This window comes from Salmo salar, chromosome ssa28 (assembly GCF_905237065.1).
Source record: "Salmo salar chromosome ssa28, Ssal_v3.1, whole genome shotgun sequence".
Taxonomy (NCBI): domain Eukaryota; kingdom Metazoa; phylum Chordata; class Actinopteri; order Salmoniformes; family Salmonidae; genus Salmo; species Salmo salar.
In genome coordinates, this window is record NC_059469.1 from 16,870,505 (window position 1) to 16,896,499 (window position 25,995).

The 25,995-nt window shown below is 42.9% G+C and overlaps 1 protein-coding gene across 1 annotated transcript in view; it reads right to left on the bottom strand.

Annotated features, from left to right (window-relative positions):
• The window catches only part of LOC106589211 (kinesin-like protein KIF19), an 85,931-nt gene that overhangs the window by 28,036 nt on the left and 31,900 nt on the right, over positions 1-25,995 (bottom strand). Inside the window, 2 exon segments of the mRNA XM_045710162.1 lie at positions 6,202-6,338; positions 11,876-12,074. Of these exon segments, the coding sequence (XP_045566118.1) occupies positions 6,202-6,338; positions 11,876-12,074 (336 nt within the window).

A 25,995-nucleotide genomic window follows, 5' to 3' on the forward strand; every position in this document is an offset into this window, starting at 1 on the left:
ACCTTATAGGTATCAGGCTGGTGTTTTCTGTAATGACCTTACTGATCCCTGTTTTAAAGCCTGTGTTCGTAATGGCTGCTCAGTCAAACGACCTGTCCTGACTTGTCATAGACGCTTGCTAAAAAACTTTAATGAGCAAGCCTTCCTTCATGATCTGGCCTCTGTAAATTGGTATAGAATCAGCTCGATCCCCTCTTTCGAAGATGCTTGGACCTTCTTTTTTTATATTTTCAGTGGTATCGTTAACAAATACACGCCCACAAAGAAAATGAGAATTAAAAACAGGTTCAGCCCCTGGTTCGACTGTGATCTGGCAGAGTTACTTCACGTCAAGAATTCCATTTGGCAAATCGCTGAGCACATGCATACTCAGGCTGACTGGATCTCGTTCAGGCAAATTAGAAATAAGTGCACTCAGGTTATCCGGAAGGCCAAAGTTAGTTACTTTAAGGAGCAGTTCTCTTTCTGTGGGTCTAACCCCAAGAAGTTCTGGAAAACAGACCTGGAGATAAATCCTCCTCTTCACAGGTGCCCATGTCTCTAAATGTTGATGATGTGGTTGTTACTGACAAGGAGCACATGGCTGAGCCCTTTAATCACTACTTCATTAAGTCAGGATTCCTATTTGACTCTGCCATGCCTTCTTGCCCGTCCAACGTTTCCTCATCTCCCACCCCTTCTAATGTGACTATCCCCGATGCTCCTCCCTCATTTTCCGCTGCCCCGCTACAAAGTTTCTACCTGCAGGTGGTCACTGGGTCCAAGATACTAAAGGAGCTCCTTAAACTTGACCCCAAAAAAACATCTGGTTCAGATGGTTTAGACCCTTTCTTCTTTAAGGTTGCTGCCCATATCATCGCCTATCTCTGACCTTTTTAACCTGTCTCTCCTCTCTGGGGAGGTTCCCATTACTTGGAAGGCAGCCACAGTGCTTCCTTTATTTAAAGGGGAAGATCAAGCTGATCCTAACTGTTATAGGCCAATTTCTATTTTGCCCTGTTTATCAAGTGTTGGAAAAACGTGTCAATAATCAACTGACTGGCTTTCTTGATGTCTATAGTATTCTCTCAGGTATGGGGCTCCCGAGTGGTGCAGTGGTCTAAGGCACTGCATCTCAGTGCTAGAGGGGTCACTACAGACCCTGGTTCGATTTCAAGCTGTACCACAACAGGACGTGATTGGGAATCCCATAGGGCGGAGCACAATTGGCCCAGCGTCATCCGGGTTAGGGTTTGGCCGGGGTAGGCCATCATTGTAAATAAGAATTTGTTCTAAACTGACTTGCCTAGTTAAATTAAAAAATACAAATAAATATGCAATCTGTATTCCAGTCAGGTTATGGATGTGTCACTGCAACCTTAAAGGTCCTGAATTATGACACCATTGCCCCTAATTCTAAGCAATATTGTGCTGCTATTTTTATTGACTTGGCCAAAGCTTTTGATACGGTAGACCATTCCATTCTTGTGGGCCGGCTAAGGAGTATTGGTGTCTCTGAGGGGTCTTTGGCCTGGTTTGCTAACTACCTCTCTAAAAGAGTGCAGTGTATAAAGTCAGAAAATCTGCTGTCTCAGCCACTGCCTGTCACCAAGGGAGTACCCCAAGGCTTGATCCTAGGACCCATGCTCTTCTCAACATAGCTCCTACTGGAAGCTCTCTCAACCATTTATATACAGATGATACAGTCTTATACTCCCCAGATTTTCTGTTAAATGCTCTACAACAAAGCTTTCTTAGTGTCCAACAAGATTTTTTCTGCCCTTAACCTTGTTCTGAACACCTCCAAGACAAAGGTAACGTGGTTTGATAAGAAGAATGCCCCTCTCCCCACCGGTGTGAATACTACCCCAAAGGGTTTAGAGCTTGAGGTAGTCACCTCATACAAGTACTTGGGAGTATGGCTAGACAGTACACTGTCCTTCTCTCAGCACATATCAAACCTGCAAGCTATGGTTAAATCTAGACTTGGTTTCCTCTACCGTAATTGCTCCTCTTTCACCACAGCTGCCAAACTAACCCTGATTTAGATGACCATCCTACCCATGCTAGATTACGGAGATGGAATTTATAGATTGTCAGGTAAGGGTGCTCTCGAACAGCTAGATGTTCTTTACCATTCGGCCATCAGATTTGCCACCAATGCTCCTTGTGGGAAACATCACCGCACTCTATTCTCCTCTGTAAACTGGTCATCTTGTATACCAAGACCCACTGGTTGATAATTATTTATAAAAACCCTCTTAGGCCTCACTCCCCCCTATCTGAAATAACTACTGCAGCCCTCATCATCCACATACAACACCGTTCTGCCAGTCACAGAACAGGTCTGACGAGGCCGACGCGAACAATATACCGCTTTCTCGGGAACAGGCCCAGATCCCCGTGATTTGCGTGAAGAGGAGTCGGAAAAAAAGGGTGTGGAGAAAAAGGGTCCGGAGGGCGGGCTGCCTTCTGAGAATTCATAGGCGATCAAATAAACCCCCACTTCCTTCCATTCTGCTAGCAAACTTTGGACAAAAAAATAGATGACCTACGCGGAAGTTTAAACTACCAACGGCACATTCAAAACTGTAATATCTTATGCTTCACGGAGACGTGGCTGAACGATGACACTATCAACATACAGCTGGCTGGTTATACACTGCACCGGCAGGATAGAACAGCAGCGTCTGGTAAGACAAGGGGCGGTGGACTATGTCTTTTTGTAAATAACAGCTGGTGCACAATATCTAAGGAAGTCTCGAGCTATTGCTCGCCTGAGGTAGAGTATGTCATGATAAACTGTAGACCACACTACCTACCTAGAGAGTTTTCATCTGTATTTTTCGTAGCTGTTACATACCACCACAGTAAGATGCTGGCACTAAGACAGAATTGAATGAGCTGTGTTCCGCCATAAGCAAACAAGAAAACGCTCACCCAGAGGCGGTGCTCCTAGTTGCCGGGAACTTTAATGCAGAGAAACTTAAATCCGTTTTACAAAATTTCTATCAGCATTTTGAATGTGCAACCAGAGGGAAGAAAACTCTGGACCACCTTTACTCCACACACAGAGATGCATACAAAGCTCTTCCTCGCCCTCCATGTGGCAAATCTGACCATAATTCTATCCCGACTCCTGCTTACAAGCAAAAATTAAAGCAGGAAGCAGCAGTGACTAGATCAATAAAAAAGTGGCTACAGGACTGTTTTGCTAGCACAGACTGGAATATGTTCCGGGATTCTTCCGACGGCATTGAGGAGTACACCACATCAGTCATTGGCTTCATCAATAAGTGCATTGATGACGTCATCCCCACAGTGACAGTACGTACATACCCCAACCAGAAGCCATGGATAACAGCCAACATCCGCACTGAGCTAAAGGCTAGAGCTGCTGCGTTCAAGGACGGGACTCTAACCCGGAAGCTTACAAGAAATCCCGGTATGCCCTCCGAGAACCATCAAATATGCAAAGTGTCAACACAGGACTTAGATCAAATCGTAATACACTGGCTCCGACGCTCGTCGGATGTGGCAGGGATTGCAAACCGTTACAGACATCAAAGGGAAGCACAGCCGAGAGCTGCCCAGTGACACGAGCCTACCAGACGAGCTGAACTACTTCTATGCTCACTTCGAGGCAAATAACACTGAAACATGCATGAGAGCACCAGCTGTTGTGGAAGACTGTGTGATCACTCTCTCAGCCGATGTGAGTAAGACCTTTAAACAGGTCAACATTCACAAGGCCGCAGGGGCAGACGGAATACCAGGACGTGTACTGCGAGCATGCGCTGATCAACTGGCAAGTGTCTTCACTGACATTTTCAACCTCTCCCTGTCCAAGTCTGTAATACCAACATGTTTTAAGCAGACCACCATAGTGTCTGTGCCCAAGAACGCTAAGGAACCTGCCTAAACGACTACTGACCCGTAGCACTCACATCTGTAGCCATGAAGTGCTTCGAAAGGCTGCTCATGGCTCACATCAACACCATTATCCCAGAAACCCTAGACCCACTCCAATTTGCATACCGCCCCAACAGATCCACAGATGATGCAACCTTTATTGCACTCCACACTGCCCTTTCCCACCTGGACAAAAGGAACACCTATGTGAGAATGTTATTCATTGACTACAGCTCAGCGTTCAACACCATAGTGCCCTCAAAGCTCATCAATAAGCTACGGACCCTGGGACGAAACACCTCCCTCTGCAACTGGATCCTGGACTTCCTGACGGGCCGCCCCCCAGGTGGTAAGGGTAGGTAACAACACATCCGCCACGCTGATCCTCAAAACAGAGGCCCCTCAGGGGTGCGTGCTCAGTACCCCCCTGTCTCCCTATTCACTCATGACTGCACAGCCAGGCACGACTCCAACACCATCATTACGTTTACAGATGACACAACAGTGGTAGGCCTGATAACCGACAAACACAAGACAGCCTATAGGGAGGAGGTCAGAGACCTGGCCATGTGGTGCCAGGACAACAACCTCTCCCTCAACGTGATCAAGACAAAGGAGATGATTGTGGACTACAGGAAAAAGAGGACCGAGCACGCCCCCATTCTCATCGATGGGGCTGCATTAGAGTAGGTTGAGAGCTTCAAGTTCCTTGGTGTCCACATCACCAACAAACTAACCTGGTCCAAGCACACCAAGACAGTCGTGAAGAGGGCACAACAAAACCTATTCCCCCTCAGGAGACTGAAAAGATTTGGCATGGGTCCTCAGATCCTAAAAAGGTTCTACAGCTGCACCATCAAGAGCATCCTGACTGGTTGCATCACTGCCTGGTATGGCAACTGCTCGGCTTCTGATTGCAAGGCACTACAGAAGGTAGTGCAAACGGCCCAGTACATCACTGGGGCCAAGCTTCCTGCCATCCAGGACCTCTATACCAGGCAGTGTCAGAGGAAGGCCCTAAAAATTGTCTAAGACTCCAGCCACCCTAGTCATACGGTGCCGGAGTGCAAAGTCTAGGTCCAAGAGGCTTCTAAACAGCTTCTACCCCCAAGCCATAAGACTCCTGAACATCTAATCAAATGTCTACCCAGACTATTTGCATTGCCCCTCCCCCCTCTTTTACATTGCTGCTACTCTCTGTTGTTATCATCTATGCATTGTCACTTTAATAACTACCTACATGTACATATTACCTCAACTAACCAGTGCCCCGACACATTAACTCTGTACCGGTACCCCCCTGTATATAGTCTCACTATTGTTATTTTAATGCTGCTTTTTAATTACTTGTTAGTTTTATTTCTTATTCTTATCCGTATTTTTTTAAAGTGCATTGTTGGTTAGGTGCTCGTAAGTTAGCATTTCACTGTAAGGTCTACACCTGTTGTATTCGGTGCATGTGACTAATGAAATTTGATTTGATTTGACATTCTGTTAAAGGTCCCCAAAGCAAAGCACACACATCCCTGGGTCGCTCCTCTTTTCAGTTCGCTGCAGCTAGTGACTGGAACAAGCTGCAAAAAACACTCAAACTGGACCGTTTTATCTTCATCCCTTCATTCAAAGAATCAATCATGGACACTTACTGACAGTTGTGGCTGCTTCACGTGATGTATTGTTGTCTCTACCTTCTTGACGTTCGTGCTGTTGTCTGTGCCCAATAATATTTGTATCATGTTTTGTGATGCTACCATGTTGTGCTGCTGCCATGTTGTGTTGCTACCATGTTGTTGTTATTTTGAGTTGCTACCATGCTGTTTTTCTTGTGTTGCTGCCATGCTATGTTGTTGTCTTAGGTCTCTCTTTATGTAGTGTAGTGTTGTCTCTCTTGTCGTGATGTGTGTTTTGTCCTATATTTGTATATATTTTTAATCCCAGCCCCGTCCCCGCAGGAGGCCTTTTGCCTTCGGGTAGGCCGTCATTGTAAATAAGAATTTGTTCTTAACTGACTTGCCTAGTTAAAAAAATAAAAATAAATGGTGACTGTTGATGACCTTAGCTGAACTGAAAGCCTTGTGGGTCAGGTGATAGGGCAGTTTGTTATAGCACAAGTAGGCTGCTGGCGGCTGTGTTGGATGTATGTCATTAGACATGTTCGTGTATTCCTAAGAGAAACAATGGCAGACACAGGTTGCGTCCCAAAATAGCACCCTATTCCCCATATAGTGTACTACCTTTGAAATGTAGTGCACTATATAGGGAATTGGATGCCATTTGGGAAGCAGACATAGACACAGTATGCATTCTCACCTCCAGGTATGACATGGAGATGTTGTACTGCATATCATCGCTGGTCTCCTCGATGGCTTTGAACAGGTCATTTAGAGTCCGTACATAGATCCCCGGTTCCCTGTCCGTCCCCAACATAGTGTACGTCTTCCCACAACCTGAGCACAAACACGCAGACACACACGCACACACACAAAGAAGGAAAATATTCACAATCACAGTTTGCAGTTTGAGTTGAAGGGAATAAAATTGTTAATACCAAACAACTTGATCATTGAATAGTGTCTATTTCAGGGTCATTACTATATTTTTTGTACCCCTTTCTACAAGATCAGTTCACTTACAGGAGAAGTTTTCATTTTTACAGCCAAATAAATAAAAAAAATGATGTAAATGTGTTCCCAGCAAGCACATTTGGTTCTCTGGAAGTTGTGGGAACGTACGTTTTTGGTTTCCCATTGATTCTGGGAACTAAGCCATAAGTTTCCTGATTGGTAAAACTGAACGTTTTTTTTACTTTCTGAGAACGGAAGTGAACATCACACCTGTTCTGGGAATGTAAATGTCCTGGTTGCATGGAGGATCTGAGAACCTTTTACTATGGTTTTCCTGGGAAGTTTAATTAAATGTTCTGAGAACAGAAGTGAACATCACACCTGTTCTGGGAATGTAAATGTCTTGGTTGCATGGAGGATCTGAGAACCTTTTACTATGGTTTTCCTGGGAAGTTTAATTAAATGTTCTGAGAACGGAAATTATAGGTATTTTGAAGTTAATTAAATCCTTTTCTGCTAGCTTAGGTTAACTGTTTTGAACACAGACATGACACTTGGAAATTCATTTGCTTAGGCATGAATCATGCAAACTCATTTTTTTTTTGTGGCATGGCGTCAGTGTGATTCAAACCTATGATCTTCATTTCTCTACCCATGGACTTTGTCCAGTGCGCCACCAGGATGGAGCTAGCATGCCAAGATGTTCATTTTAGTCTATTCAAAATGACCCTATTTCAAAGGAAACAAGCACTCATTAAGATCAGGTGTGTCCAATTAGAAGGCGCGGCCAACACACTTGAACACACTTAACAAGATAGAGGATAGAGAGTTTTGTTGACTCTGAGAACGGAACGTATGTGTTTTTAAATAACATTCTTAGAACATTCTTTGAACGTTACCAATGTATTCTTGTGTTTTTTATGGAAAGTTTTCTTAATGTTTTGAGAACATGACTTTAATAGAACTGAGGAAACCTTCAGAAAACGTTATGCTGAAGTACTGAAATTCCCACAGAACATCGTTGTTTCTTAACATTCTCTGAACAATTGGAGAACGTGACTTTAAACAGAACCATGAGAAAACATTATGCTGAAGTACTGAAATTCCCACCTAAGAAACATATGGTTCTCAGAATGTTATGTACTAGCTGAGATGTTATGGAATGGTCCAGATACCTTTTTTTTGTGATTTCACTTGTTTTTGAGAACCTTAACCTAAACAGCAAATCACTTCCTAATGATGAGGAAATGTTTTGTTGTTTGGGATAAGTTTCTGAAAAACAAGTGAAATCGATTTTTTTTTAATCTGGACCCTTCAAATAACATTCCATTTACAGTACATCAAAAAGAGAGATATGGTTGTAAAAAAGAAAACTTCTCCTTTAAATTCAGTTCATTTATTTGGCCTTTTACAGGAATTTGCCTCACATTCAGTAGCTGTACACTATGTTTAAACTCAATATTAAAAAGCCTTCTTGTTGAAAGCTTAACCCCAGTCAAGCTCTATTTCAAGAAACCATGCCTGTTTTGGTGGAGAAGGACAGCCTAGTCACCAGATCTTAATTCTGTTTTGGACAACAAGACTGTGACACACTGAGTTTAATTAGTTTAATTTGAGATGAGCAGAGATTAAGAGCAGTGAGTCTACAGGGAGAGACAGACAGCAGGAGGGAGGAAGGGGGGAGGGAGGAAGGGATGGAGGGGAAGATTACTTTTGGGTCAGTTGTATTTGTCTTTCTAGGTAGTGACTGTCTGTCTGAGCCCTGCTTCTTGGCAGTCAGGTGCTCCCTATGACACAATTTCCTGTTCCTATTAAAAGCAGAATCAGAGATGACAGACAACACCCCTCCCCAGTCCATATGGTAACAAATCAGACTAATTAAAATCTACAACCACCAGATTAATCACGTGGAAAAGGAAGATAGCACTACATGAGTTTGATTATATGGCTGTAATTAACAAAATAATAAGAAATAACTTGGATAAAAATACATGCAGTCAGGATCATCAACCCCCAGGCTGATTATTTCCTATGTAATGTTCTCCCCTGGTGCCCAGTGTGTGGTAGGTGAGGACAACACACACAGGGACAGAGGACACATGCACACATGCATTCACACAGATGCATGCAATTAAAATAGAGCAGGTATTCCCAAGTACGCGCAATGCCGTGGGGGTACACCAAATAAAAATGTGATTCACATAAAAAAATATATATTAAAAATTCACATTTTCAAACAGTCCATTTATATTTTCCAACGAGGTTACACAGCTTTTTTTCTCACCTGAGTAGCCTCGTTTCACTGCCAAAAATCAAATTAAACCATCTAGCGTTCAGCGAAATAACACCACTACAGATAGTCTAATCAAATAATGAACATCCAATCACATTAACCGTTACTCTCTCACGGGAATTCCACGAATGGTCTGTACGTAGCCAAATGTAGCTGCTGCTCATGCCGTTTGCTCGAAAATGGATAAATGGTTAAAGAGACACATACCAGCTCTACTGGCAGTACTGCTACTACCAGCAGTACTAAACCTGCACCTGTCAACGACACAAGTTGTTCTGCTTCCACGAGCACATCCAACGGCTGATGCAGCCAAAGAGCTGCTGCCCCCTTAGTTTTTGCCTGCCTCACTAACGATGCCTTTTTGCCTATTCCCTGCCTGTACTTTAACCTATTGGATTTCCTGTTATCTACTTATTGCCTGATCTCTCGGACTACATTACTAGCCTTTTCCCTGCCTGTATTGTTGGCCTTTTGGACCCCCTGTGTATGACCTTCTGCCTGCCCCTGGACCCAGCTACCTGCCTCCTCCTGTGGTCCTTTACAATAAACACCTGCTGTGCCCTGCACTTGAAACCAGCTCTCTGTCTCCCCTCGTGTTCATTACAGCCTTCATCAAACAACACTGTTTCACAACGCATCAGTGAAATGGCAGGAGATGTTTTGAAACAATTACTGTTTCAAATACAAGCCAGTGAATTCTATGCGTTACAGCTGGATGAGTCAACAGACGTGGCGGGCCTGATACAGCTCCTGGTTATATGTCCTTTACATTTATGGGGGGTCAACTAAGGAAGAGATCCTCTTCTGCAAACCACTGGAAACCAAGACAACAGGAGAGGATATGTTTAAAGTACTGGTCAGCTATGTGGCATCAAATGGACTTTGGTGGTCAAGATGTGATGGTATCTGTACTGATGGCGCAAAAGCCATGACAGGGAGACATAGTGTAGTGGTAACCCGCGTGCAAGCAGTTGCTCCCGATGCCACTTGGGTACACTGCAGCATCCCCTGAGAGGCTCTTGCTACCAAAGGAATGCCTGACAGCTTGAAAGACGTTTTGGACACTACAGTGAAAATGGTTAACTTTGTTAACTTCTCTAGGGTAGGGGGCAGTATTTTGACATCCGGATGAAAAGCATGCCCAAAGTAAACTGCCTGTTACCCAGGCCCAGAAGCTAGGATATGCATATAATTGGTAGATTTGGATGGAAAACACAAAAGTTTCCAAAACTGTTAAAATAATGTCTGTGAGTATAACAGAACTGATTTGGCAGGCGAAAACCTGAGAAAAATCCATTCAGGAAGTGGGATTTCTTTTATGTTTGTAGTTTTCCATTGACTGCCCATACAGATTCCATTGACTTAGGACTCAAATTGTACTTCCTATGGCTTCCACTAGATGTCAACAGTCTTTAGAAATTGTTTCAGGCTTGTATTCTGAAAAATGATGGAGTAAGATCCTTTGAACGAGTGGACCATTCAGTGTCCCAGAGGTTTTCCATGCGTGAGACCGAGAGCGCGCATTTCTTGTTTTCCTTTTATATTGACGAAGCTTTTGTCCAGTTGAAATATTATTGATTATTATGACTAAAAACAACCTGAGGATTGATTATAAACATCGTTTGACATGTTTCTACAAACTTTACTGATACTTTTCGGATTTTTCGTCTGCCTGTTGTGACTGCCTTTGAGCCTGTGGATTACTGAACAAACCGCTGTTCTCAGATAATCGCATGGTATGCTTTCACCGTAAAGCCTTTTTGAAATCTGACTCCGTGGTTGGATTAACAAGAAGTTCATCTTTAAACCGATGTATAACACTTGTATGTTTTATGAATTTTTATAATGAGTATTTCTGTTTTTGAATTTGGCGCTCTGCAATTTCACTGGATGTTGGCCAGGTGGGACCCCCTAGAGAGGTTAAAGCCCCTGAACTCTTGTGTATTTTCTGCATTATGTAATGATATGGGCAGCAACCATGTAACGCTTTTACAACATACAGAAGTGCGCTGGTTATCAAGGGGCAAAGTATTGACACGTTTTTTTTTATTGAGAGACGAGCTTAAAGTTTTCTTTACTGACCATAATTTTCACTTGTCTGACCGTTTGCATGCTGACGAGTTTCTCACACGACTGGCCTATCTGGGTGATGTTTTTTCTCGCCTGAATGATCTGAATCTAAGATTACAGGGACTCTCCACATCTATATTCAATGTGCAGGAGAAAATTGAGGCTATGATTAAGAAGTTGGAGCTCTTCTCTGTCTGCATTAACAAGGATACCACACAGGTCTTTCCATCATTGTATGATTTTTTGTGTGCAAATGAACTCAAGCTTACGGACAATGTCAAATGTGATATAGCGAAGCACCTGAGTGAGTTGGGTGCGGAATTACAAAGGTACTTTCCCGAAACAGATGGCACAAAGAACTGGATTCGTTATCCCTTTCATGCCCTGCCTCCAGTCCATTTACCGATATCTGAACAAGAGAGACTCATCGAAATTGCAACAAGCGGTTCTGTGAAAATGTAATTTAATCAGAAGCCACTGCCAGATTTCTGGATTGGGTTGCAGTCAGAGTATCCTACTTTGGAAAATCGCGTTTTTAAGACACTGATGCCCTTTGCAACCACGTAACTATGTGAGAGTGGATTCTCGGCCCTCACTAGCATGAAAACTAAATACAGGCGCAGACTGTGTGTAGAAAATTATTTAAGACTGAGACTCCAATACAACCCAACATTGCAGAGCTTTGTGAATCCTTTCAAGCACACCCTTCTCATTAACCTGTGGTGAGTTATTCCCAATTTTCGATGAACAAATAAGGTTTTATATGTAAGATGTTTAAATAAAGAGCAAAATTATTGATTATTATTATATTATTATTTATGCCCTGGTCCTTAAGAGCTCTTAGTCACTTCCCACGAGCCGGGTTGTGACAAAACCTCACACTCATTCTTATGTTTAATAAATGTATCGTACAATGATGGCAAAAAACAACATTTGAGAGTGCGCTGAACCTGGTGCTAGAGGGGATACGCAGCTGAAGGTGGAATGTTTGAAGGGGTACGGGACTATAAAAAGTTTGGGAACCCCTGGAATAGAGGATATGGCAGCTATGACAAACCTGTGGGTCCGTAGGCGAAAACGGTGGCGTTGTAGCCAGATATGAGGCCTTCGATTAGGCCCTTGGTCGTGGCTCTGTACACCTCCTCCTGGTTGGCTGAGTAGTCAAACGCTACGTCGAACATATAGGTCTTTTCCCGGGAACGGTTGGCACGCAGGATATCATCTGGATCCTCCATGGGGTCCATCAGTACCACCATCTACAGCAGAGAGGAAGGGAGGAGAGAGGGATGAAAAGTGAGAAAAGGGATATTTTAATGATTAGTCATCATACCACAGAAACATTGCATAACATATAATAATACTTTTTGTTTTATGAATCTGTCAGTAGAGACTGACTGCAATTATCCCTGAGGCAGGGCTTGTGACTACACACCAATATATGCAAATGCACTCAAAACTAAATTTGGGTAAATATTGGACAGAACAAGTTTGGTTATTTTGACCGTGCATTTGGGCCACTTGATAACCCATTGCCAAAGCCAGGTTGGGTTGTTGAAGCTGGGTTATTGAGCTACGTTCAGAGGAGGGCAGTATTTCTGTTCCATGTATTTGAAATACGTATTTGAATATTTTGTCATTTGTATTCCACGGGCTGAACTACACGCCAAAGTATTTTGTAACAACATACTTTCGAAAGCTGTGATTTATATTTTATAAATACAAAATCCTTCTCTAAACCATTTCTTTATAGCGGTTCACAATTATGTGGCCCTCTTTCTGTCACGACTTCCGCCGAAGTCGGTTCCTCTCCTTGTTCGGGCGGCGCTCGGCGTCGCCGGTCTTCTAGCCATCATCGATCCACTTTTCATTTTCCATTTGTTTTGTCTTGTCTTCTCACACACCTGGTCTCAATTCCCCTCATTACATGTTGTTTATTTAACCCCCTGTTCCCCCCCATGTCTTTGTGCAGAATTGTTTGTTTGTAAGTGCTTGTGCACATGTTGACAGGTGCGCGTCGAGTTTTGTACCCAAGTTGTTATTTTCTTGATGCCGTTGGTTTTGGAATTAAACTGCTCTGGCTATTACCTAGTTCTGCTCTCCTGCGTCTGACTTCCGTGCCACCAGTTACGCACCCCTTACACTTTCACCCTACAATGGTATCAAAAGTCTCATGGCACTATGGTGTGATAAGTGTCTGCTAAATAACCAAAATGTAAATGTTTATATTAAAATGAACAACTGCAAAGCACACTGGGAATTGTCATTGATCTTGAGTTCATTTAGCAGACACTCTTATCACACCATAGTGCCATCATACTTTAGATATCAATGTAGGGTGAAAGAGGGCCACAAAATGGCGAACTACTTTAAAGTAATGGTATAGAAAAATATGTTGTATTTTGAAAAAACAAATGAAATCTTTCGAAAGTATCTTGTAACAAAATACATTGGAGTGTAGTTCAGCCCAGTGTAATACAACATACAAAATACTCAGAAGTAATTCAAATACGCATTGGAATGTAGTTCCACCCAATACAAATGACATCTTTCGAAAGTATCTTGTTACAAAATACATTGGAGTGTAGTTCAGCCCACTATTTACACAGCGCTGGGTTGCTTACTCCTCTCTCACTTCTGCTGCCATCTGCCACAGTACGACTGTGAGCACCGCAATGGCTGACACTTACCCAGCTCTGTGCAGCACAGGAGGCTGCTGAGGGGAGAAAGGTTCATAATAATGGCTGGAATGGAGTAAATGGAATGGTATCAATCACATGGAAACCATGTGTTTGATGTGCTCCATACCATTCAATTTATTCAGTTTCAGCTATTACTATGAGCCCGTTCTCCCCAATTAAGGTACCACCGGCCACCTCTCCTGCGCAGGTAATTAAAGTGGTGAAGAGAAACTGACGGGCGGAGCAGCAGTTAGATCCGGGGGTCTGATGGTTTAAACAGGGACTTTTATCCATCCGCAGCTGGAGATACAAAGGGCCTACTGTGGGGTAGATAGAGCCCTGAGTGCCACCGTGCCCCTCCACACCCACGCAGTCTACATCCCAATTCCCCCTATTCCCTAGTGCACCCATAGGACCCTGGTCAAAAGTAGTGCACTATACAGTGCATTCGGAAAGTATTCAGACCCCTTGACATTTTCCACATTTTGTTACATTTCAGCCTTATTGTCAAATGTATTAAATGTATTGATGTGCTCCATACCATTCAATTTATTCAGTTTCAGCTATTACTATGAGCCCGTTCTCCCCAATTAAGGTACCACCGGCCACCTCTCCTGCGCAGGTAATTAAAGTGGTGAAGAGAAACTGACGGGCGGAGCAGCAGTTAGATCCGGGGGTCTGATGGTTTAAACAGGGACTTTTATCCATCTGCAGCTGGAGATACAAAGGGCCTACTGTGGGGTAGATAGAGCCCTGAGTGCCACCGTGCCCCTCCACACCCACGCAGTCTACATCCCAATTCCCCCTATTCCCTAGTGCACCCATAGGACCCTGGTCAAAAGTAGTGCACTATACAGTGCATTCGGAAAGTATTCAGACCCCTTGACATTTTCCACATTTTGTTACATTTCAGCCTTATTGTCAAATGTATTAAATGTAAAGAAATCCTCAGCAATCTACACAGAATACCCCATAACAACAAAGCGAAATACCTTTTAATATGAGACTCGAAATTGAGCTCAGGTACATCCTGTTTCCATTGATCTTCCTTGAGATGTTTCTACAACTTGATTGGTAAATTCAATTGATTGGACATGATTTGGAAAGGCACACACACCTGTCTATATAAGGTCCCACATGACAGTGCATGTCAGAGGAAAAACCAAGCCATGAGGTTGAAGGAATGGTCCGTAGAGCTCCAAGACAGCATTGTGTCGAGGCACAGATATGGGGAAGGGTACCAACACATTTCTGCAGCATTGAAGATCCCCCAAAACACAGTGGCCTCCATCATTCTTAAATGGAAGAAGTTTGGAACCACCAAGACTCTTCCTAGAGCTGGTCAACTGGCCAAACTGATCAATCGAGGGAGAAGGGCCTTGGTCAGGGAGGAGACCAAGAACCTAATGGTCACACTCACAGAGCTCCAGAGTTCCTCTCTGAAGATGGGAGAACCTTCCAGAAGGACAACCATCTCTGCAGCACTCTACCAAGCAGGCCTTTATGGTAGCGTGGCCAGATGGAAGCCTCTTCTCAGTAAAAGGCACATGACAGCCCGCTTGGAGATTTTGCCAAAAGGCACCTAAAGGACTCTCAGACCATGAGAAACAAGATTTTCTGGTCTGATGAAACCAAGATTGAACTCTTTGGCCTGAATGCCAAGCGTCACGTCTGGAGGAAACCTGGCACCATCCCTATGGCGAAGCATGGTGGTGGCAGCATCATGCTGTGGGGATGTTTTTCAGCGGATGGGACTGGGAGACCAGTCAGGATCGACGGCAAGATGAACGGAGCAAAGTACAGAGAGATCCTTGATGAAAACCTGCTCCAGAGCACACAGCCAAGACAACGCAGGAGTGGCTTCAGGACAAGTCTCTGAATGCCCTTGAGTGGCCGAGCCAGAGCCCGGACTTGAACCCAATCGAACATCTCTGGAGAAACCTAAAAATAGCTGTGCAGCGATGCTCCCCATCCAACTTGACACAGCTTAAGAGGATCTACAGAGAAGAATTGGAGAAACTCACCAAATACATGTATGCCAAGCTTGTAGCGTCATACCCAAAAAGACTCGAGGCTGTAATCTCTGCCAAAGGTCCTTCAACAAAGTACTGAGTCCTTATGTAAACATGATATTACCGTTTTTTTGTTTTAATACATTTACAAAAATGTCAAAAAAACTTTCTGCTTTGTCATTATGGGGTATTGTGTGTAGATTGATGAGGGAAAAAAACAATTTAATCAATTTTAAAATAAGACTGTAACGTAACAAAATGTGGAAAAAGTCAAGGGTTCTGAATACTTTCCGAATGCACTGTATAGGGTACAGGATGACATTTGGGACTCAACCAGACTGTCTGGTGATTGATGTGAGATATTGTGCCATCCATGTCATTTCTGAAAAGTGAACAACATCAGGCGCCATCATCCACTATCTTTACCCACCGGCAAGCCATACTCAGGTCTATTCAGCGTCCATCCACAGGGGCACCGCACAGTGGCACAGAGTCAGAATGTAATAACTGTAATAATAATGACAACTCAGGGGAAAGACCTAGATAGTATCGCAAACAATCACTTCACTAAGTGGTGGTCTGGGAGACTTAGCTATCTCCCCAGAGCAGAGGAGTCGGTCAAAGCTGAGGAGTCTGTTGGACACTGTGGTGAATATTAAAACATTGTCTTGATGTCACTCACGTTTTTGAGTAGACTTCAGGACTACTGGATGTTGTGGTGCGTTCAGGGTTTAAATAGTCTGTTCTGTTCATGTCCAGCTCTGAATGGCTGGAGAGAGGGCCTTTAGTTTCAGGACAGTGTGTGTGTGTGTCTGTCTGTCTCCCTGTGTGCGTGTGTGTGTGTGTGTGTGTGTGTGTGTGTGTGTCTGTGTGTGTGTGTGTGTGTGTGTGTGACTGAATGGCCTGGGTCTGGTCTAGTATCCCCAGCACAGCATAGCCCTGTTTAATGACCCCTCAGTCATGGAGCCGCTCACTTTGAAGCCTCTTGATTGAAATTCAAGAGGAGAAATCTGACTTTTAAAAGCGTACAATTACACAGAGAAAGAGGGAACAAAACACACGCACAGAGACTTAATCAGCAAACAGAAGAGAGGAGAGAGGTAAGAGATGGGAGGGAAGAGAGGAGTGGAGGGAGAATGCGAGGAGGGTAGGGAGAATCACGTTTCTCAGGAAACATAGTATTGTATTGTAAACCAGGAGCTCTTCTTCTCTTCTCTCTAGCCAGGGTCAGAGACACTCAGTAACCTACAGAACCGCATCGGTCTGGTGTCCTCACCAGCAACGTGACAGAACTGATGCGTTGTGTGTGTGTGCGTGGGGTGGAGATGACATAGGACAGAAGAGAGATGGCTCTGGCCTTGATGTACTTCAACCTATCTGTCTGAGAGCTCTGCTCTACTCTACTCTACTCTACTCTACTCTACTCTACTCTACTCAGACAGGCTGGCAGCACCACCTACTGTACCTGGCAGGCAGGGCTGTGTGCGTGTCCATGTGGGTGTTTCAGTAGGCATCAGCGAGCATATAAAGTATCATGTCTTTTGTTCAAGAGAGGTTCTGGTGTGCATTCAAGGATGTTCTTAGACCAGAGTGTGTTTAGTACAGGAGCACGTGTGTGTGTGTGTGTGTGTGTGTGCCTATGCTAAGGAACACCCTTTAAGGCCAATCGAGATGATTGCACACCTCTCGCATCTGTTGCCTTTGTTCCTTAGGTTACCTGGTTACCCTGTTACCCCACCTCGCCCGGTAATGCATGACAGCTGCTGGCAGGGCATGGCATCTTCTGTAGGGTGACTGTTGTTAAGGCAGCTGATAAGGAGACCTGCAGCATGGTGCCAGTGGGCACAGATGGCTGTGAAACTAGGCATGCACTTGTTCCAACGTCAGTACTTTCACACTACTTAGAATTAAGCAATACATTGGGCATGCTTTCTAAGTAGTGTGCATTCTAAGTAGTACGTTGAATGCAATCTGACACACATAACTGGATGCCAGAATATAAGACAAAAGCAGCTCTAGCTCCTCAATTGGACTCATGGACCTCAGTCCACCTCCAACAAGGTTCACAAGGTGACTCACTGCATTACCTGGGAACGACCAGCAGTGTTTATTTAAAAGAACAATGAGGGTGTTGTTGCTCTGCTCGCGATCCATGTTCCATTACTGTCTTATTAACAATAACAGGCTCTTATAAAGAACACAGGTCTGAGTTCAGTTTGTGGCCCCCTTTTTAAGCCTGCGTTGGAATCAGAAGTCTGATAGCACTATGTCATAACTCTCCTGTGACGATCTGAAGGATCATGTTACAGTGGGTCCGCTCTACAGCGTGCTCTCTCTCGTAGAGGGGCAGAGCGGGAAGTCGGCTGTTTTATAGCAGTCATAAAATACGCTGTCTCTATGCTCTGTAGTGTTTGAGCTTGGAATATAAACTGTGGAACACAGAGAGACCCTTGGACATCAAAAGTTTGAATAATTAAACAATATTTCTATTTTTGAGAATGTGGGAGTGGTCTGGGGACACTTAAAGAACAGTCATGACGAGTGTGTTTCATTTGGTGATCTCATGAAGGACAGGAAATACACATTACTGTGTCTTTGGGTGTGTACACTTCTTAATTATGGGGTTTACATCTAAATATTGTGAAACTTATGTGATTAAACATGACACTATTTGTGAAAAGATGTAATGTGATGTTAACCTTCTAAATGAGAAAATATGGGTTTTCATATAAAGTTAACCAAATCAGTGGCCACGCCCTCGTGAGTATAGACATTACGTTGCTGTCATGGACCGCCCTTCTCTGAGAAGTGTATAAAACCCACTCCTGACTAAATTTACATTAGACCATAAAATATGGAGCTGGCGCTACATGTTGAAATGGTTAAGAACTACCACTCTATATGCCAGGAGACCAGACAGAGTGTAATGTTGGCTACACGGCTGGAAATGGTTCAACTCTGAGACTATCGATCACTACAGAATAAAAGCAAATCCTAGATGTAGAATTACGACAACCGCGGAAGCATCTATCTATGCAACGACCATCGGTACGCCTGACATATCCATTATAACAGACACTATCCAGAGCCGCTGAGAAAGTGACAACTACAAAAGACATTGTGACTTCTGGGGAAGTTAACCAGAGACTCTCTGATGAACTGACTCTCCAGCAGATGGACCGGCAATTCCAACAGAGAAGACAACGACGACATACGGGCCTAAATATATACATTGCAATTATTTTCCCATGAGCGGCCGTTCATGTGCAAAGGATTAGCATGTCAATGGATATAATTATCAACTGTGTGTAGTGAAACCATTTGGTCTTTCCCTCTTTTTATCTGTCTCCCCCCCTTTCCATTGTCTACCAAGCCGTCATACCGGTTTAGCCCACTAGAGACTTATAAATGTGTTGTGTTAGTAACCAATAACTATATTGTTTGTTTGTGTATTTCTGTGATTTGTTTAGTTAGTTAGTAAATAAATAATTAAGGCAATTTGTATATCGCTGATTCATTATGGAGGCTAGGGTCGTGCAGATATCCAAGGGTTTGCGACGTTCAGTAATGAGAACTGATGAGGTAATAATGATACATTAATAGAAGACTAATCGATAAGATATGAACATATCTGAAGAGTCGATTCGGGAAATAGAGAGTCTATAAAAAAAATCCCGTGGTGCCCCGACTTCCTAGTTAATTAAAGTTCACATGATTAGTTTAATCATGTAATAATAATTACACATAGAGAATTGATTTGATAAAATAACAGTCATCACATTTAATGATAGTCCAGACACGACAACTATGATGTGCTAAAAGCGTCTGCTAAATTAACTAAATATAAATGGTTATGTAAAAATGAACAATTTATTTGTCACAGGTGCCGAATACAACAGGTGTAGACCTTACCGTGAAATGCTTACTTACAAGCCCTTAACCAACAATAGAGTTAAGAAAATATTTACCAAATAAACTAAAGTAAAAAAATATACATTCTTTAAAAGTAACACAATAAATAACAATAACGAGGCTATATAAAGGGGGTACCGGTACCGAGTCAATGTGCGGAGGTACCAGTTAGTCAAGGTAATTTGTACATAAAGTGCACAGTGACTATGCATAGATAATAAACAGAGAGTAGCAGCAGTGTAAAAACAAAGGGGCAGGGGATAGACAGTACAGTGCATTCGGAAAGTATTCAAACCCCTCGACTTATTCCACATTTAGTTGTGGTACAGCCTGAATTCAAAATGGATTAAATAGATTATTTTTCTCACCTATCTACACACAATATGCATGTTCATTTTCACATAAACATTTTGGTAAATTAGCAGACCTGTATATCCAGAGTGTTTTGCTCAACTAAGGTAGTTAAACCACAACATATCACAGTCATAGCAAGTAAAACGTCCCTGTAACGGTTAGTGACAACGTTGTTGCTGTTCGGGCTGGCTGCTGTAACGGTTAGTGACAACGTTGTTGCTGTTCGGGCTGGCTACTGTAACGGTTAGTGACAACGTTGTTGCTGTTCGGGCTGGCTACTTGCAAATGCATTTCTGGATTTTAAAATACAAAATATATGTGTTTTAATTTAATACATTTTAAAATACAAAAATACAATTACTTTGTAGTTTATTTTGACACATTGATCTCTATGGTATTTTGTAATTCTATTTTGTAATTGTATTTTGTCATTTTTGCCCATCCGTGCTTGCAGTCCAGTCCAGTATGGGTTGACGGCAAAGAGAGAAGATGGCAGGGTCTGATTTTCCATGGCACCAAGAACGTCCATTTGACATTGTGGCTTGGGGAAGTTGTTTTCCCTTCTCCTGACTAATTCATGGGTCCAAATGAGTGAACTGAGCCTGGACACATGCAGGACACGAGACCTGAGACTAATGGATCGAAACACTGGTCGACCGCAGAGGCCGGGGAAACCAAAAGCAATTTCCTACTCGATGGTTCTGGTAAACATGGCGACTGCATCCCAAATGCCACCCATTTCCCTATGCAGTGAACTACTTTTGACCAGAGTACTATGGGCCCTATATGGGGAATAGGGTGTCATTTGGGATGCGGACGGAATTTTCTTCATCATCTGTTTTAATCATGGTGTTTTTCCAGCACCTCAATGGACATCACATGGTAAAACCACTTCACACTGGATGCAGCGTAGAGAGTCAACACTAATGATAGATGACAAAACAAACGTCCACAGCGTCAATTCAGACACTGGGGATCTACAAATATAGAGCCAGCAGCTACGCTAAATCTTTTAAATATTCATGCCCCTGTCCTCAACTATCACCCGTCCCAAAGTCAAAACGACAGCCTGCTTATGCGGCGACATGAAACCAATTAGTTGGATGGTGTTATTTAAATGCTATAAAAAGCCATGTTGGCTTGAGAGTCTCATCCAAGTCCTCTAAGCCTGATAGGGTTTCTAATCAACAGGGCTCACTGGTCTAAAGTCTTTAAGGGGAGCAGCAGCAGACTTCTGTTCGGTTGGCCATCTAGCTGATTGGTGCGCTGCTTGCCGTGTTGCCCACACTGCTCTGCTACCACCGCCACCGTACTGCAGATTCATAATTTAACGCCTGGGTGTGGTGAGGTTTCACCTGCCGCTCTACTTCTCTCTCTCACCCTCTCTCTCTCTCTCTCTCTCTCTCTCTCTCTCTCTCTTCTTACCCACATGAAACATTAATATAGTTTACTATAGAATATAGGGTTGGGTTTCTTTACCATACCGGGGTATACGGTATTACCGGAAGTGCACACAAGGGGCGCTATAAAAAATAAAAAATTCAAAGATTTGGCATCAGGGATCTTGATCCAGGAGGGGATTGAATGTATCTGCTATAACCAAGAAGCTTGATCTTGACATCTAGCCTCTTAGCTAGCAAGTTAGCAAACCAAATACTTCTAATTTATTTGACACATCTTAGATTTCTTATAGCGTTACTTAACTTCTAGTTTGTACAGTATTATCCCTCGATCAGGTGTAGTACTTACTATATTACTATCCTCAAAACAAACACTAGTAAATACTACAGTAATGTCCACATAAACACTACAGTCTGCAAAAACAAAAATACTACAGTACCGTAATTTCCGGACTATTAAGCGCACCTGAATATAAGCCGCACCCACTGAATACATTTTTTTATTTTATTTTGAACATAAATAAGCCGCACATGTCTATAAGCCGCAGGTGCCTACCGGTACATTGAAACAAATGAACTTTACACAGGCTTTAACGAAACACGGCTTGTAACAAAAAATAAAATATTAGCAGTAAGCTTTAGTTGTCTTTTGCACTGAGTCAATTCCTCACGCTGCTGTTTCCAACGTCTTATCATCGACTCATTAAGACCAAGCTCCCGTGCAGCAGCTCTATTTCCTTTTCCAACAGCCAGATCAATCGCCTTCAACTTGAAAGCTGCATCATATGCATTTCTCCGTGTCTTTGCCATGATGAGGGTGACAAAATGACTACCGTAATCAGAATGATGGGAAGTTTTAGAGCGCTCGATTTAATCTAAACAGTAAACAAAAAAGTTGTTTGACCTTAACCCGTTCGGCAATTTCATTGGTCTAATGAAAGCTTCATGCCGCCAAAAAACTGAGCACGTCACAGAATGTGTTTTTTTGGAGAAAAAAAATTGAAAGCGTGAAAAATCCATATATTAGCCGCGTCATTGTTTAAGCCGCGAGGTTCAAAGCGCGGGGAAAAAGTTGCGGCTTATAGTCCGGAATTTACGGTATTCAATTTGCATATACCCCGCCATTCCCTTCTCCCATATCGCAATTTGTGCCACCCATAAGTGAGAAACCTACATGCCAAGTATAGACCATATTGTGTTCCCTAATGGTTATAGAAAATAACAAAAGTGCTGAACTATCCATTCAGAACCCGGTCCTACAGGTTATGGAACATTTACTGTTTTAGTATTTATCCAGTAGGTTTCCATAAGGAGAACGCCTCCACCTCTATGTCAAAGATATTAAAACAAAAACACTATAGTAAATACTACAGTAGTGCCTGGAATGCTACAGTAAATACTACATTATACTACAGTCCACAAAAACACTACAGTAAATACTACAGTATAATACAATCTGCAAAAACACTATATTAATTACTATAGTATATACTACAGTTCTTTTACTACAGTATTTATACTATAATTAACTGTAAATACTACAGTATACTACAGTAAACACTACAGTAAAGTCTGCAAAAACACTACAGTAAATGCTGTAGTATTTATACCATAGTATACTTAGTATTTTAGAATGTGGGTATTTCTCACTCTCACTCTCCCCTTTCTCTCTCTATCTCTATATATATCTCTCTCTTCCCGCTCTCTCTCTCTCTGTCTCCCTCGTTCCACTATCGGGTTCCAGGCACACACCGTGCCAAGATGGGCGACAGTGGAGAGGTGTGCGTAACCAGCACCAAAAGTCAACGAGTCACTGAGACAGCTGCTGACTATTTTATGCCCTAATCCAACTACAATAGAATAGAATAAAAGGTGATTTGTCAATAAAAACTCTAACATTACAGGCGTCAGAAAATTAGAATAGCGTGACATTGGCCAAAAATAGTTCCTGACAACATTGTGACTGGGACAGATTAGTTAGGATCTCATCTCTTCCCTCTAGGCCTACTCTTGAGCTGACAGAGGTGCGTGCTTTAAAATCTGAGTTTGGGATGTTCCTGAACCCATTGTGTTCTGGGACAGACGAGTTAGTAGTAAGAAGCCTGATGGAGGTGCGTGGTGCAGGAGTTGTGCAGGCAGCCAGGCACGGCCCACCTTGGCCAGTATACCATGATCAGACTCACCTCCGGCCCAGTTCCACACTAACAAGAGGATTATGTCCCAGACACAGAGGCAGGGAGCAAAGGACACAATCAGACTTAATTGTATGGTCCTCTGAGACCAACACCACTAGACAGAGAGAGAGTGAAAGAGAGCGACAGAGCGAAAGAGAGGCACATAGAGAGAGAGACAGAGGGCGAGTGGGAAAGAGAACGAGAGAGCCATGTAGAAGTAAAATATTTTAATGTAGAGGACAATATATTTACCACCTGCCAAGACAGAGCTTCATACTATATTGATGATAATATGTATTCAGACGCATCATCTGTGCTAGAAGCCATCCACATGGCAAGGGAGCGAATGCTGGTAGAAATGATTTATAGAAGATTTATAGAAGACAGAGGGTCACTGGTCATAGAGATTGAGCCAGAGCTACACTACCGTAACAACACCATGTATATACATGTATCACGAGTGATTGTCCCAGTTCATGTGTTGTATATGTTATATGTGATCTGGAATTGTGTGAGTTTATGTGTTTTCTGATGTACGTATGTATGGTTTAGTGCTTGTTTGTGTGCCTATAGGTTTAGGGCTCTGCATGCAGGACAGAGATAAAGGTTGTTTACTTGCTTTAGTGTGTGTGCCTGCGTGTGTCTGAGCGTGTACGTGTGTGTGTCTAAGCGTGTGTGTGCGCGTGTGTCTGAGTGTGTCTGTACCTGCCTGTGCTTATGTTTTCCCTAGATACACCGTCCTTTTTAATCCATGTCCTTTGGCGACAGTGCGGTTGCCATGGCAGCAGGGCGAGGAGCCTGTCTACCCCTCATAGGCACGCCCTACACACACCTGTTGCTATTAGGCTAATAGGGGCCGGTGGAGTGGGCTGTGCTGGAGTGGGGTGGGCTGGCCTGCTCCTAGGGGCCATCTGTACTACTTGCAAGCCTGGGGGTCCCCTGAAAAGAGGGGTCTGGGACTGGGAGATGTAACTCACACCACACAGAAGATCTCAGGCCCAGCAGATGTCTGAAGCAGTGTGCAAAGCTGTGAGAAACACCAAGCCCCAACACACCCTCTTCAGAGCTAAAGCACACCCACCATCTCTGGTAGGTCTCATCAATATGCCTGAGGACTGAATAACTAAAGGTTTTTAACTGGGATAAAACACACAATTACCCCCGGACAAAGGAACTCAATGTCATTGTTGGAAGCTGACTAATTGACTTGAGCATGTTTTTGTATGTTTCTAATCACATAACAAAGGGGGCCTGTCTCTGTTTCCATAACGGTGAGATGGGAGGCATGTGTTAGAGATAGATTGTAAACTACTGCCCTATGACGCTGTCTTATAGCGTCAACATTTGTATATAATTATATTCTCTCAATATGTTATAGCTTCACTGTTATATATCACTATATTCTCTCAATATGTTTTAGCTTCACTGTTATGCATCACTATATTCTCTCAATATGTTTTAGCTTCACTGTTATACATCCCTATATTCTCTCAATATGTTTTGCATCATTGTATTCATTTGAGTACGAATGGGTCTCTTATTCTCCAATAGCTCTTTGCATATGAGTCCGGATAATTAACGATGGAGTTGGGCAGGCTGCAGGAATGTATACTCCCTAGTCTCAAAGCTTCTCCTGACTGATAAGAAGACAGGGACTTGCGTGGAGGAGTACTAAAGGTTCCAGACTCAGGCTGGGACGATAACACCACCTGCCAAGCCACAGAGATTCATTGTACATCCTAGACTCAGGAGGGGGAGGACTTGTCTGGGACAAGGGTACAAACAGAGGTTATAAATATATGTGCGTGTATAATCATACTTCGTCTTTGCAGCTGTATGACCCAGTGCGGTTGAATAAATCTAGCTCGAGCACTCTTCAGAGTCCGACTGGAATTTACACCAGAATCTTGGAACCTAACAGCATATTTAAAGAAGCTGACATATATTTAGACACAAGTTATGATGCAATGTCAATATGATCAAACACGTGTTAACCCTAAGCTACAAAGAAAAATGATCAACTGACATTAAGCTAAAACCAAAACTCTGAACTTACAACCAGATCAAAAACAGCTACGATCCAGAACTTTATGTCACCTCCAACCTAACCGTGTGTGCCCAGTTGAGAACCGGGATACTGCCCCCGTTATTGAAGTAGGTAGTTCAATGCCATAGATGAATAAGAGCGACAATCTACAGTCTGTGATTTAGGGGAAGTAGAGAATGAACTGCACTTTTTATTTTATTGTACTTCATATGATGATTTGCGAGCTATACTGTAAAATGTTGCATTGAAAATAGGAATTACTTTGGATTATAGATGAAGAAAAACTTGAATGGCTATTTAGGAAAGAAGTATTCCTGGTTGCAAATTGTCTCTCCTAAGCTTGGAAGATGCGACAAGATAAGTTGTATACTTGAAAGGTTTTTGTTTTGTTTTCTCAATTGTTTTACCTGCCATATAAACACATGTTTAAATATACACTATATATCCAAAAGTATGTGGACACCCCTTCAAATTAGTGGATTCAGCTATTTCAGCCACACCCATTGCTGACGTGTATAAAATCGAGCACACAGCCATGCAACCTCCATAGACACACATTGGCAGTAGAATGGCCTTACTGAAGAGCTCAGTGACTTTCAA